The sequence below is a fragment of the Solanum tuberosum genome, unplaced genomic scaffold, assembly GCF_000226075.1.
Source record: "Solanum tuberosum cultivar DM 1-3 516 R44 unplaced genomic scaffold, SolTub_3.0 scf00379, whole genome shotgun sequence".
In the NCBI taxonomy this organism is placed as follows: Eukaryota; Viridiplantae; Streptophyta; class Magnoliopsida; order Solanales; family Solanaceae; genus Solanum; species Solanum tuberosum.
The window spans coordinates 373,113-385,619 of NW_006239309.1; the positions used below are offsets into that span (position 1 = coordinate 373,113).

Consider the following 12,507-nt stretch of genomic DNA (forward strand, 5'->3'; position numbering starts at 1 on the left):
CCGCCGCTACCGATGCAAGCAAAGAGAACAAGATTCACACTGATGTCATGCTTTTCAATCGCTGGAGCTATGACGGAGTTGAGGTAGGTTCCGAATCTCTTTGATCGTTTTCATATTCGATAGCTTTTAGCAGCTCATTACTTTGCTAGATTCGAGTTAATTTACTTCATTTTGTGTTTTTTATATCATGAAAATTGCAACTTGTAGCACCTGAGATTATTATGGAAATTCGAAGATTAAAGTAATCTGGTTGATGTAGCTTTGTTATGAACTTCTATGAGTTAAAACTAATCTGGTTGATGTAGTTTTGTTATGAACTTCTATGAGTAAAAACTAATCTCGTTGATGTAGCTTTGTGATTTTTATGAACTTTTACGAGTATAAACTGATCTGGTTGATGTAGCTTTGTAATTTGTATTAACTTTCATGATTTGAAATGTTAAAGACTCATTTTTTGACTCCAAGTGGCTGGTTACATGAATTTTCATGGTCAATTTATCCATTTAGCACTAGAAGTTCTATATGTTTCCTAATGGTATATATATCTATAACAAAAGGGGGTGTTTGACCAGGAAAATTGATTATTTGGAAATAGTAAGTGTTTGTTTTCTAAGTTAAATGATACTATTTGATAATTAGAGTCGTGTTTGGTCATAAATGCAAATTGGAGTTGTTTTTGAATTTTTGGGAGTAATTTGGAGTCGTAAAAGTGAAGACAAATTTAAATTTATGGCCAAATGTGAAAAGTACAAAACTTTCATGGGTTAACTGCCTCTTTAAAGACTCAGTGAACATTGGACCTTGACTTGAGCTAATAAAATGAATAAAACTTGACCTTAGAAAATTGGTATCAACCATGTAAATCTTTTCCACTGTACCATATTTTTGCTAGTTTCTATTGAATCCAAGAGTTTGTAGTTCTTAGTGAAAGTTTTAATATTTTGTCAGTAACATTCCGTGATGAATATTCCTTCTGCTTCTGTGTTTATACTTGTGTATTACTTTAAACTCCATTAGAGAGACTGCAATCTTGAATACAATTTGTAAGATCTGTCATTAACTATGATCTCAATTTCTGGTGAAGATCAATGACATGTCTGTTGAGGATTACATCACAGCCACTGCTAACAAGCACCCAGTTTACATGCCACACACAGCTGGTAGATACCAGGCCAAGCGTTTCAGGAAGGCCCAGTGCCCAATTGTTGAGAGGCTTACCAATTCTCTCATGATGCATGGAAGGAACAATGGAAAGAAGCTCATGGCTGTTCGCATTATTAAGCATGCAATGGAGATCATTCATTTGTTGACTGACCAAAACCCAATTCAAGTCATTGTTGATGCTGTTATCAACAGGTGAGCTCAGATGATGAATCCTTAATACATTTTCTTTAGAGTGTGTCTAAATTACGTTGTTGATTACCCATTGAAGTTGATTTTTTGTTTAGTTTTGAGGATTTTGTTGCCTAATAGTGTGCCTGTTTTGGAATAAATCTATGTTCAGTATTTGTAACAAAATGTTGTTTTTTGCTAATTCTGAAGTTCAATATTCAAAATTCTGGTGAATAAGTTTTTCCAGGTGATGCTTAGACTTCATTTAAACACTATTTCATCTTTCAAATACTCTTTTGCAACTTCAGATCAAATAGTTTTTTTTCCAACGTCAATGAAATATACATGTGCTAACTATATCTGTCTCATTGATGGCTTTTCTTCCCCATTTTGATCATTTAGTGGGCCAAGGGAAGATGCAACACGTATTGGTTCTGCTGGTGTTGTCAGACGTCAAGCTGTTGATATTTCTCCACTTCGCCGTGTTAACCAAGCAATTTATTTGCTGACAACTGGTGCACGTGAGAGTGCTTTCAGGAACATCAAGACCATTGCTGAATGCCTTGCTGATGAACTCATCAATGCTGCCAAGGGTTCTTCTAATAGGTAAAGGGATAGAGAACATTAAACAGATTGCCTTTTTTTTTTTTTTTGCATATGTGAAACTTCATTGCTTACTACTATGGATGGTCTTTGTTTCTGCAGCTATGCCATTAAGAAGAAGGACGAGATTGAAAGGGTTGCCAAGGCCAATCGTTAAGAGATTGATGTTGGAGCAACTTTTATTGAGAGACTTTTTGGTTATGCTATTTTCTCATTTCTGTTTTCATGTAGGCATTATAGCATCTGCTACTCCTTATGGATTTAGTTTCTTGGAGGATTTATGTTTGGTATTGTTATAAATGTTAAATTTTGAAGTTCCTTTATTCGGGTTCTTGGTAGAGTTTTGTTTAAACACATGGTATGGTATGATTTGTTTTAGATGTTTCAAGTATGAAGATGCTTAAACTCTGCATTTGTTAGCCAATCACGTCATGTTTACTAGATTTGCAATCGTTCATTAAACAAGTAAATGAATGAGAAAAGCATAAAGTTGAGATCAACTACGAGAATACAACCAAAGGTAGTTCTAAAGTTTGGACAAATACATGTCTGAGTTATGTTACTATAGAATGACAATACTAGAAAAGGATATTAATCTTCTCTAATAATACTATGGCTAGTCAGAATCGAGCTCTATATTATGAATTAGTGATAAACTATAAAGATTAACTTGTGATTATTTTATAAGTGATCTAATCATATAAGAAAATTTACAGACAATTTCCTCTCTTCATATTAGCAACCTTCTTGTCCTTGTCACTCAATTTAAAGTTAACATTCCAACCAAAAGTGCAAATTTGGCATTTTTTGATACACAGAAAATGTTAGAACTTATTACAAAGAAATAATGGCTGGGTCATTATCTTTGCATCAATTAATAATGCTACCCAAATAATAAAAATAAGGAATTTTTTCTAAATCAATTTTAACCTTTTGTTATTTGGATTGTTTAAGAAGCTCTCTATTTTGCCTCCAAGTGGCAGTATTTCCATATCCTTTGCAATTTCCTCTCATTATTTAATTTACCTTTAAATAATGCTAACCTTTTACCAAGTCCAACTATGATAAACCAATGGAACATTCATAAATATATCTTCCCTATTTTATGTTTATAATATTTCCCCAACAATAATTCCATCAATATAACTTAATAATGCCATTTAATTAAGATTATTGTCACCTAAATTGTTTATCATCGTCATGATTACCTGACAAAGTTTTGTAAGACCACTTTTCAAGATTCGTGAGAGTTCTGCTTTACACTTTTACGGGATTGCATTAATTATGTTGTTGATGTTGTTGTTAATGTTCGTGTGGATGTAACTAGGTCAACTAAAATTGAATGAAATTTTGGATTGATCAAATTTTGGAAAAGTAATAGTACATAAAATAGTGAGGAATGCGTCATCTTTTAAGATAAAATAATAAATCTTCAATTTTCTAAGAAGAAAAAAGGAACAATTATTACCTAATACCAAACAAACACAATAAAACAACATAAAATAGGACAACTCAACTTCTGAACTATACATAACTCAAAGTTTTTCTTCTTCCTTTTTTTTTTTAACTAAATAACCATCTAATATTCACTGGCTCGACTAATTCAAATCTGCACTACATAAAAGAAGCACTCCCTACCATAGTTTTTATCATATCTCAAAATAGGAGCGAAACCACAGTGCAGCTTTGACCTAGACCCTATAATAAACTCAAAATTCTAGCTCCGTTTCTGTCTCAAACCTTCATTTTTGTGTAAATAAATAGCTACCACAACAACAACAACAACAAAAACAAAGACATGTAGGCAACTTCCTACAAAACCTTTAACAACTCTCAACTCTAAACACCTTCAAAACTCCAACTTGCCTCTTCTTTTTTACATAACACTTTGTTTCCAATGGAAATCAACTTTCAAACACATCATCATCAAAACACAGAAATCTCAATGAAAAAAGTAACCAAATCTATCAAGGGAAGAAAAAGAAGTAATAATAGTAATAGTAACAAGTTTGTTGGTGTAAGGCAAAGGTCTTCAGGAAAATGGATAGCTGAGATTAAAGACACAACACATAAGAAAATAAGAATGTGGCTTGGAACTTTCGAAACTGCTGAAGATGCTGCTCGTGCTTACGATCAAGCTGCTTGTCTCCTTCGTGGATCAAACACACGAACGAACTTTGTTACTACTCGTGTTTCAGCAGATTCTCAACTTGCTTATAGGATCAGAAATCTTATTGATAGTAAGAAAATTGCAAAACAGAACAAACAGGGGAACTCTGTTTTTGGTTCAACATGTAGTGAGAAAATTCAAGAAAGTCATGAAAAAGTACTTAAACTTTGTGATGATAACAACTTATATAAGCCTACAACAATCGCGACTACTATGACTCAGTCTCAAACAAGTTGTGATCGGCAATATGAATCCTCACTGACTACGTGTCATCATTTAAATTCATCTGACGCGGACAACAACGACTTTTATAAGCCTGATATGATGAGTTGCTCGAGTTCGTGTACTTCACAACCTCAAGTGTCATGGGGGTTTGAATTTGCTGAAGAATTGTTAGATTTTCCTATTATGGATGAGAGTATAAGTGAAATGGGATGTACAGAATTTGAGAGAATGAAAGTGGAAAGGCAAATATCAGCATCACTTTATGCTGTGAATGGTGTTCAAGAATACATGGAGAATGTTCATGATATTGATGATTTATCTCTTTGGGATCTTCCTCCTTTATGTTCTTTGTTATCTTAAAAAAAATTCTCCAATTGTTTATGTTGCCAACCATTATTTTTGCTTTGTTTTCTCTCCTTTAGGAATAAGAAGAGAGAGATGAAAGAAAGGTAGTCTAGAGTTAATCTTTTGTTTTACCCCGCCTTGTGAAGGTCACTCGAGTGTCTATGATAGATCCAATCAGTCTCGTAATGAAAATAATTTTTTTTCAATATTAAAGCTATTATCACTACTCACAACAACTCAATTAATCGGTAAACTACTCGAGGATTCATCCAGGGCCTTGTTAAGCTCACTCGAGTGTCTATGACATATCCAATCAGTCTCATAGTGAAAAGAAGTCTTTTTCAATATTAAAGTTATTATCACGACTCATAACAACACAATTAATCTGGTACACTATTCGAGGCTTTATCCGGACCTTGTGAAGGTCACTCGAGTGTCTATGACAGATCCAAATCTCCAATCAGTCTCGAGGCTTCATCCGGGGCCGTGTTAATCAACAAAAAAGTTATATCAGAGCCAGGTTTCGATCCTGGGACCTGTGGGTTATGGGCCCACCACGCTTCCGCTGCGCCACTCTGATGTTGTTGTTATCTTTCTGCTCGTTTATTATTTAACTGTTTTTAGTTTTATTCAGAAAAAAAAAGAAGAGATACTCTGATGTTGTTAAATTGTTTTGATGGAATCTTTATCTTTTACCATAAGATTAGATGTGGGTATACCCTTGTGTGATTCATGTTGAAACATATACTCGAGGGTGAGTGCAGGGCGAACAATTTTTAAACCGGACTCTGCATTCATTATATAGAAAAGATCAGTTGCAATACATAATGATTTGAATAGTAACACACATTAGATGGTTGACAAACCTCAAGGAATATGTTCACTACTTTCTCTACACATTTTGTTTATAACTTATATGTACATTGTTCAAGAACTAAGCATTTCAATGTGTTCATTCCTTTCTCTACACATTTTATTTTGGAAGTACTTCCTCTATGTTCGTCGTTCCTCCTCCACAACTATTTTAGTCATAATGATCTATTAATATATTAGTTTTGTGCACGTCCATTATCTAACTCAGAAATACTCAAAAAAATCGATTTTGAAACTTCATCAACACGATGACTATATTAGCAATGAGGATATTACACATGAAGACATAAGTTCAAAAGTAAGTTTTCAAATATATAGCATACACAAATATACCTGAGGAGATGGATATATAGTAAGGCGAAGCTTCGACTTCTTTTCCCACTGTGGATCATTCTACATAAAAGAAGTCAGTTGATATAATTCAAATATTCAAATGCAGAATAACACTGATAAAGTCTTTGAACATGAAAAAAAGAAGGTACACGTATAATGTCCCCTGGCAAAGTTGTTCGAAGCATCCTCCTTGCTTCATCCACAACAGTAGGCTCAAAATCAACAAAATACAGCCTGAAGCACATGTTCAATTTTTTTTTTATATAAAGAATGGAATATAAAAAGCTGACTCTTGGTGCTTCTTGGAATATATATCTTTCTTTCTAGGGTCATTTCTGTAATGGTAAGGGTATATGTGAGTCACTTTTGTAACGAGGAGTATATCAACTCTAAATCGCAAAGTTGAGGGATATATGTGAGGTACTTTGACCTTCGTTCTACTTGGAAAATTTGGACTGCACTAGTGTGCAACTCAATGCGAGGACGAGAGGCCAAGCATTTCCTCAGCATCTGTAAATTTATTATTAATCAATTATAGATGCTATATTGCTATGCCATTATCAAAATGGCTAGATTCATATTCAGAAAATGTACTATTTTTCTTGATGATATGAATATGATTCCCCCCTTTTATTTTATCCAATCTCATAGAAAGTTGTCGTTGGACGATTACAATTTGCACTGTAAGAGAAGACACCTATATGCGTATGGGGCTTAGTCAAAAGTACCAAAAGCATAATATGGACTGTGGAGAATCATGTTCTTTTCTTTTCATTGCTTTCTCTCCAAAGTGGAACCTAGAATTTGCTTCTTCCGCGTTATATATATTCTAAACTCTTGTCAACAAAATCATTCTAAACTCTTATATATACGTCTCATGTGAAACACCAAATTATCTGAGTCTCCTCCTCGGGCATCCTCAATTATCATCCTTCAATATGGTAAGCAAGTATATGTCTTATTTGATCTTTTTCTTTTCTTTTGATAACTGTGGTGTTGGGGCTAGCTTGAGTGCACCTCGACTAATTCCACCTAATACCTGTCACTTCCTACCAGCAACAGGTACCAGGTAACTCTGTCTACCAAAACTAGAATAGATGGAAAGATTGATAGATTGATTGTATTGATATATTGATTGCTTTGAACAATTAGTATTAGTTGATTGAACATGAGAGTGAATCATCTTTTGTAGAGTTTCGAGGATCATGGGAAACATACCATTTCAGTCGGACCATGGGGAGGTGAAAATGGATTGCATTGGGATGATGGAGTTTATTCCACCATAAGGCAGCTGGAAATAGCTCATGGAACAGGAGTTGATTCGATTAAGGTCGAATATGACAAAAATGGAACCTCAGTGTTCTCCGAGAAGCATGGTGGCGGTGTAGGTGCTAAAACAGACAAGGTTGGGATCACTTGTATCTTGTACTACATGTTCTTAGCACATTTATTTCGCGGAACTTTCCATTTCACTGAATTACTGAGACTATTGGTGATAGTCGTGGAACCAGGATTTTTACTATGTTGGTTCTAAAATATGAAAAGTAAATACTCGAAGAAGTCAAAGGAGGTTCAATATCTACTGTATATACATAAATAATAACTTTAACTAAGTATAATTAGTGTAGTTTGAACCTCCTTGGCCCTACTTAGCTCCGCTCCTGATTGATGAGGCTTCATAAAGTTGTTTTTAAGACTATTTGATGTTCTTCTTGTGCTTTTCTTGCAGATAATACTTAGCTATCCAGATGAGTTTCTAACTTCTATGCACGGATATTATGGTAGCTTGTACGAAAGAGGGTCAGTTTTTGTTCGATCACTTACATTTGAAAGCAACAAAAGGACGTATGGACCATATGGTGTCGAGCAAGGAACATATTTCACTCTACCAATCTCTAGAGGAAAAATTGTTGGCTTTCATGGAAAATCTGGCTGGTATCTTGATGCTATTGGAGTATACATAGAGCCTATTCACAAGGCTTTACCGACTCATTCTGTAGTTCCATCTCACCAACTCCATTCTATCGGTCATTCTCATCAAAGCATTGTCCAAGGGATGGAAACTTATGAATACTCAATGATACAAGGAAGTCTTGGTAAAAATTTTGATCTCATTGTTGCAGTTAGACACAAGGAGGATCACAACAAAATTTTACCTCCAAACACACTTTCAAGACAAAGTTCTAGTTCTGATCACGATTCTAGCTCTAACGAACCAAATAAAAAGGTAAGGGAACATGTTGTAGTTAATTTTTATTCATCAAATGGTTTTTTCTAAATACTGAATGTTTCAGGTGGCAACTGTAGCCCCTGCCCCTATTGAAAGAGTCCCATCGAAAACTGTCAAGGGTGTTGTGACCTATTGTCCATGGGGTGGAAGTGGAGGGAATGTCTTTGATGATGGTATCTATGATGGTGTTAGGCAAGTTTACTTGTCACGTAACGTGGGAATCGTTTCAGTAAGAGCTTGCTACGACAAAAATGGACAAGCGATATGGGGAAGTAAAAATGGTGGTACTGGAAGTTTCAAAACCGAAAAGGTATTATAAGTCCTGTTATGATCAACTAGAATCAAATTTAGGCTTATTTGTTCTGAGCTCTTTCTAATACACATCTATCCTTGTTCCATTTTCAGATAATATTTGATTATCCATCAGAGATTTTGACTCACATTACAGGCTACTATGGACCAACCATGATTATGGGACCGAACATTATACATTCGTTAACTTTTCATACCACGAAAGGCAAACATGGACCTTATGGAGAAGAACAAGGACAACAATTCTCAACAAAACTGAAAGATGGGATGATTGTTGGTTTTCATGGGAGGAAAGGAATGTTTCTTGATGCACTCGGTGTTCACGTGTTGGAAGGAAAAGTTACCCCGTGCTTACCTCCAGCCCCGGCCCTCAACGCGGTTAAACCAAATGCAGCATCTGTTCCATCCTTACATTCCTCAGCTCCCCTCAAATCTAACAAACACGTTGCACAAATTGTCCCATCTTTAACTCACTCAGCTCCGCTGAAACCTGCCAAACCAAAAGCATCATTTGTCACTGAGGCTGATGAAAGTACACAATGGTCATTTAAACTAGGAAGAAAAGGACTAACTGATGAGGTATGGAGTTATATGCTCTGATATTTGCTAATACATTCGTGGCTAAAGATACAACGTGCTAAAAGTACCTTTAGAATCTTGTAGTGTTGAACATATCGTGTCATTTCTTCAAGAGCATGTCATGAAGTAGAGAATTGAAATGTTGAAATTAAAAAGTTCCTAACTTTAGAAATGTATCATTTTTTTTGGAACAGACGAAAAAGGGAAAGAGAACGATAATATGGAACGGAGTGAGTAACAACACGTCAATCCCACATAGAAAAGGGGGAAAATGAAAAAAACTAATACTAAGGTGATAACTTTTTTCATGTTTTTTGTTTAATTTCAGGGAGTCCAAAAGATAGTAAAAGATCCAGCACCATATGGACCTGGCCCATGGGGTGGAGAAGGTGGAAAGCCATGGGATGATGGAGTTTTCACTGGGATCAAACAGATAATCCTAACACAAACATCAGAGGCCATTTCTTGCATCGAAATTGAGTATGAACGAAATGGACAATCTGTTTGGTCAGTAAAACATGGTGCAAATGTTGGGAAATTCACAAATAAGGTACACAAACACTAACTTCTCCGTATTCAACCAGAGTTAACCGTCAAAAACACACCTAATACATTCAAGTTCTTTGAGTTTCATACTTGAACTATCAGGCGTGTGAGTTTCCTACCTAAACTATCGCCAACTCTTTATCAAAACACATCTCGACTATCAACTATTCAATCTTCCTTCCTGGAATATCATCATCATTCAAGTAGGAAAAGTGAACAACAGATGGTCGAGGTATGTTTTCATAAAAAAGTTGGTGATAGTTCAGATAGTAAACTCGTACAGTTTGATAGTTCAGGTATGAAACTTGAAATTTTTTGATACTTAGCTTTTAAGTATTTTGAACCATTCATTCTTTAACTGTGAATGACAATTACAAAGAGTAGCAATTTTTTTGCAGGTAAAATTAGAGTTTCCTCATGAAGTTTTAACATGTATTACTGGATTCTATGGTCCTATAAGTAAGGATATGGGATTGAAAGTGATAAAATCATTAACTTTTCACACAACTAGAAGGAAATTTGGGCCTTTTGGAGAGGAATTGGGAACATATTTCACATCATCAACAACAGAAGGAAAAGTTGTGGGATTTCATGGTAGGAGTGGAATGTATTTGGATGCAATTGGAGTGCATATGCAACATTGGTTAGGCAATCAAAGAACTTCCAAAAATCCTCTTATGAAAATGTTCCACTAAAGTTTGATACTTATTTCATGTTTTTGAATAAAGAAAAGTCAAAACTGAAAGTCTATGTTGTTCAGACTCTTCAAAAATGTTATCGGATGTGTATCAAATCCTTCAAAAGTTATGTATTGTTGAAGGATCAGACACAAATATGTCGATACTTTAAAGAATATGACCAACTTAGGTGGAAGTGTCTTATGGAACATCTTCTTATTAATTTGACTTGGGAGTGGTGTGTTTGTGAGTGAATAAATGAAGTATTTTTGTAATAATATTTGGATTTTGATGAAAATGTTTTGACATATGATTTGAACTTGAACATGAAGGGAGAGTAATTAGTAGTTGCATATTCACCTTGCACCCCTAAGGCACACAAATAAGATTTTTTTTTATTATAGTTATAAATTTACACGATCGATTAATTTCTTCCGTTCAAATTATAAGTGAATATAAGAGATTATTTTCTTATCGTGAATGAGTTGCTTACTTTTCTATCACAATGACAAATGTCCATGCTTTAAATGATGTTTTTCTCTTTTCCTTTTGGTCTACGTTTATTAGTTGCCTACCCTTAACTACCTATTCATTTCCCATTTCATAATTTTATTATATGTACTAAAAAGTTAAAATATACGTCAATTTTATCTCCTTTTGGAACTCTTTGATGGCTTTTTGTATGGTGACAAAGAAGATTTCTAGCTACTTCATTTTGAATTTGATGGCATTAAATGTGCATTACTTCTTTTAATTTTTGCCCTTCCATTTCCATTGGAACTAAAAGTATATATTTCAATTTCTTTTGATTTAATATTTTTTTTTGTAAACGATACTTATATAGTTATATTATTATATTATAGTAAAAGCGGTAAAAAATTTACACTCTAAATATAAGCGTTAAGCATTATGTTTTCTTTTTCAAATCTCCTTGGTGAAAATTCTGAATTATTTATAAAGAGAGAATTCTTATTGTGAATTTAGTTTTGCAAAAATTAAACTCATATGTAAACCGACGTGTTTGGTTAAATATTTTCTTTAATGTTAGAAAATTTTGTTTTTTCTAAAAGATTAAATTCCAATCTAGATGTATACCTAAAATTGAAATATTCTATAGTGTTTCAAATACAACTCCCTATAGTGCTGCCGTAGGAGGTTAAATGATAAATACTTTTAGATTTTGATTTAGATATCTTAAATTTTTCTCCAAAATATGAAATTTCCCTTGATAAAAAATGTTTATCATTAAAATGAAATTTCTTAACATAAATTTAAATTAGTCGAATTTCAAAATGAATACCGCATAGGAAAGTAATAAACTCCCTATGGGAGTGGTGATAGTGAGGGAAGATGTCATGATCAATGCTCATTCAAAGGGAACTCCAACAAGCAATCTTTACTTTTTCTTTTTCTTCTTTCTCTATACTTTTCATTAATTTCATAATTAAAACAAAAAAAAAAGTAAATTATAAAAGTATCTCTTGAATTTTGCTAATTGGAACAAAAAATTCTATAAGTGAGGGTTACACTAGAAATGAATTCTTTGGCTAAGACTCTTTTTTTTTTAACTCAATAAGTATACATCAGAATGGATCAAATAGAAGGAATTTGAGAAGAATTTTTCTTTTATCCAAAGTGACAATAAACTATTCAAAGTTATCAAATCAATATAATAAAAAAATATTCAATTAATAATCCAAAGAAATATCCAGTAGACAAACAAAAGAGGATTCCTTCTACATGGGCCCTTCTGCACCATCACTGTATTTGTCACACGTCTGGCTGATAAGCTTCCACCTATATGGTTTCATTATTCCGATAAGTACAATAGGAAATAAGATTCTTCTATTTTTAATTAAATATTTCAAAATTAAATCTAAAAAATGGAAAAAACAATCCATAGAAAACTTTAACTCCACTTATATGAGTTTGATCATATTGTTGGTCTCAAGTACAAATAAAGAAGAAGAATGATAGTAGGATGACCGTCAATGTAAAATTTATCAGTTTATAATAAATTCTCGTAATTTTATATTATAATGATATGAGATGAACTATAATAAAGACGTGAGAATTCATATAACAAATCTTAACTTGTTTAAAACTGAAATGCTATTATTATTAAATTTTATGAAACGTGAATCTGAATTAGTCGATAAGTAATACTACATGATAAAGACAAGGGGAAAAAAATCTAGCACTCCCCAAAGAGCAAGAAAGACATTTCCCAAATGGTGTGTCTTATTGCATACAATTCCACTTTATGAAAGTCACCCCTACCC

The 12,507-nt window shown here is 33.7% G+C and overlaps 3 protein-coding genes and 1 non-coding gene across 5 annotated transcripts in view; 3 read left to right on the forward strand and 1 right to left on the reverse strand.

The window, feature by feature from the left end:
• LOC102597496 (40S ribosomal protein S5) overlaps positions 1-2,092 on the forward strand; it is a 2,682-nt gene extending 590 nt beyond the window's left edge. Inside the window, 5 exon segments of the mRNA NM_001318648.1 lie at positions 1-2; positions 4-83; positions 1,085-1,356; positions 1,735-1,938; positions 2,038-2,092. Coding sequence (NP_001305577.1) covers positions 1-2; positions 4-83; positions 1,085-1,356; positions 1,735-1,938; positions 2,038-2,092 — 613 coding nt within the window.
• A 1,654-nt stretch (positions 2,093-3,746) lies between these two features.
• On the forward strand, positions 3,747-4,830 carry LOC102597812 (ethylene-responsive transcription factor RAP2-11-like). Its single transcript, XM_006362227.2, has one exon. The coding sequence runs from the start codon at positions 3,833-3,835 to the stop codon at positions 4,688-4,690; it is 858 nt and encodes a 285-aa protein (XP_006362289.2). The 5' UTR covers positions 3,747-3,832; the 3' UTR covers positions 4,691-4,830.
• Positions 4,831-5,183: 353 nt separating this feature from the next.
• Positions 5,184-5,255, reverse strand: TRNAM-CAU (transfer RNA methionine (anticodon CAU)). Its single transcript has one exon. It is a non-coding gene; the product is annotated as a tRNA-Met (tRNA).
• A 1,468-nt stretch (positions 5,256-6,723) lies between these two features.
• Positions 6,724-10,550, forward strand: LOC102583489 (jacalin-related lectin 3). Of its 2 annotated transcripts, XM_006362185.2 has the most exons (8): positions 6,724-6,822; positions 7,074-7,286; positions 7,611-8,108; positions 8,176-8,421; positions 8,517-9,002; positions 9,197-9,232; positions 9,331-9,552; positions 9,947-10,550. In XM_006362185.2, the coding sequence occupies exons 1-8, from the start codon at positions 6,820-6,822 to the stop codon at positions 10,241-10,243; spliced, it is 2,001 nt and encodes a 666-aa protein (XP_006362247.1). In that variant the 5' UTR covers positions 6,724-6,819; the 3' UTR covers positions 10,244-10,550. The 2 variants fall into 2 exon arrangements, with proteins under 2 accessions (XP_006362247.1, XP_006362248.1); XM_006362186.2 differs by lacking the exon at positions 9,197-9,232.
• Positions 10,551-12,507: the final 1,957 nt, after the last annotated feature.

What these genes read in the sequence shown, in the direction of transcription:
- LOC102597812 (XM_006362227.2), top strand. Translation starts at nt 3,833, where the DNA reads ATGGAAATCAACTTTCAAACACATCATCATCAAAACACAGAAATCTCA.
- LOC102583489 (XM_006362185.2), top strand. An exon ending in TAGGTGCTAAAACAGACAAG is followed by an intron (nt 7,287 to 7,610) that starts GTTGGGATCACT and finishes CTTTTCTTGCAG; the next exon opens with ATAATACTTAGCTATCCAGA. An exon ending in GAAGTTTCAAAACCGAAAAG is followed by an intron (nt 8,422 to 8,516) that starts GTATTATAAGTC and finishes TTCCATTTTCAG; the next exon opens with ATAATATTTGATTATCCATC.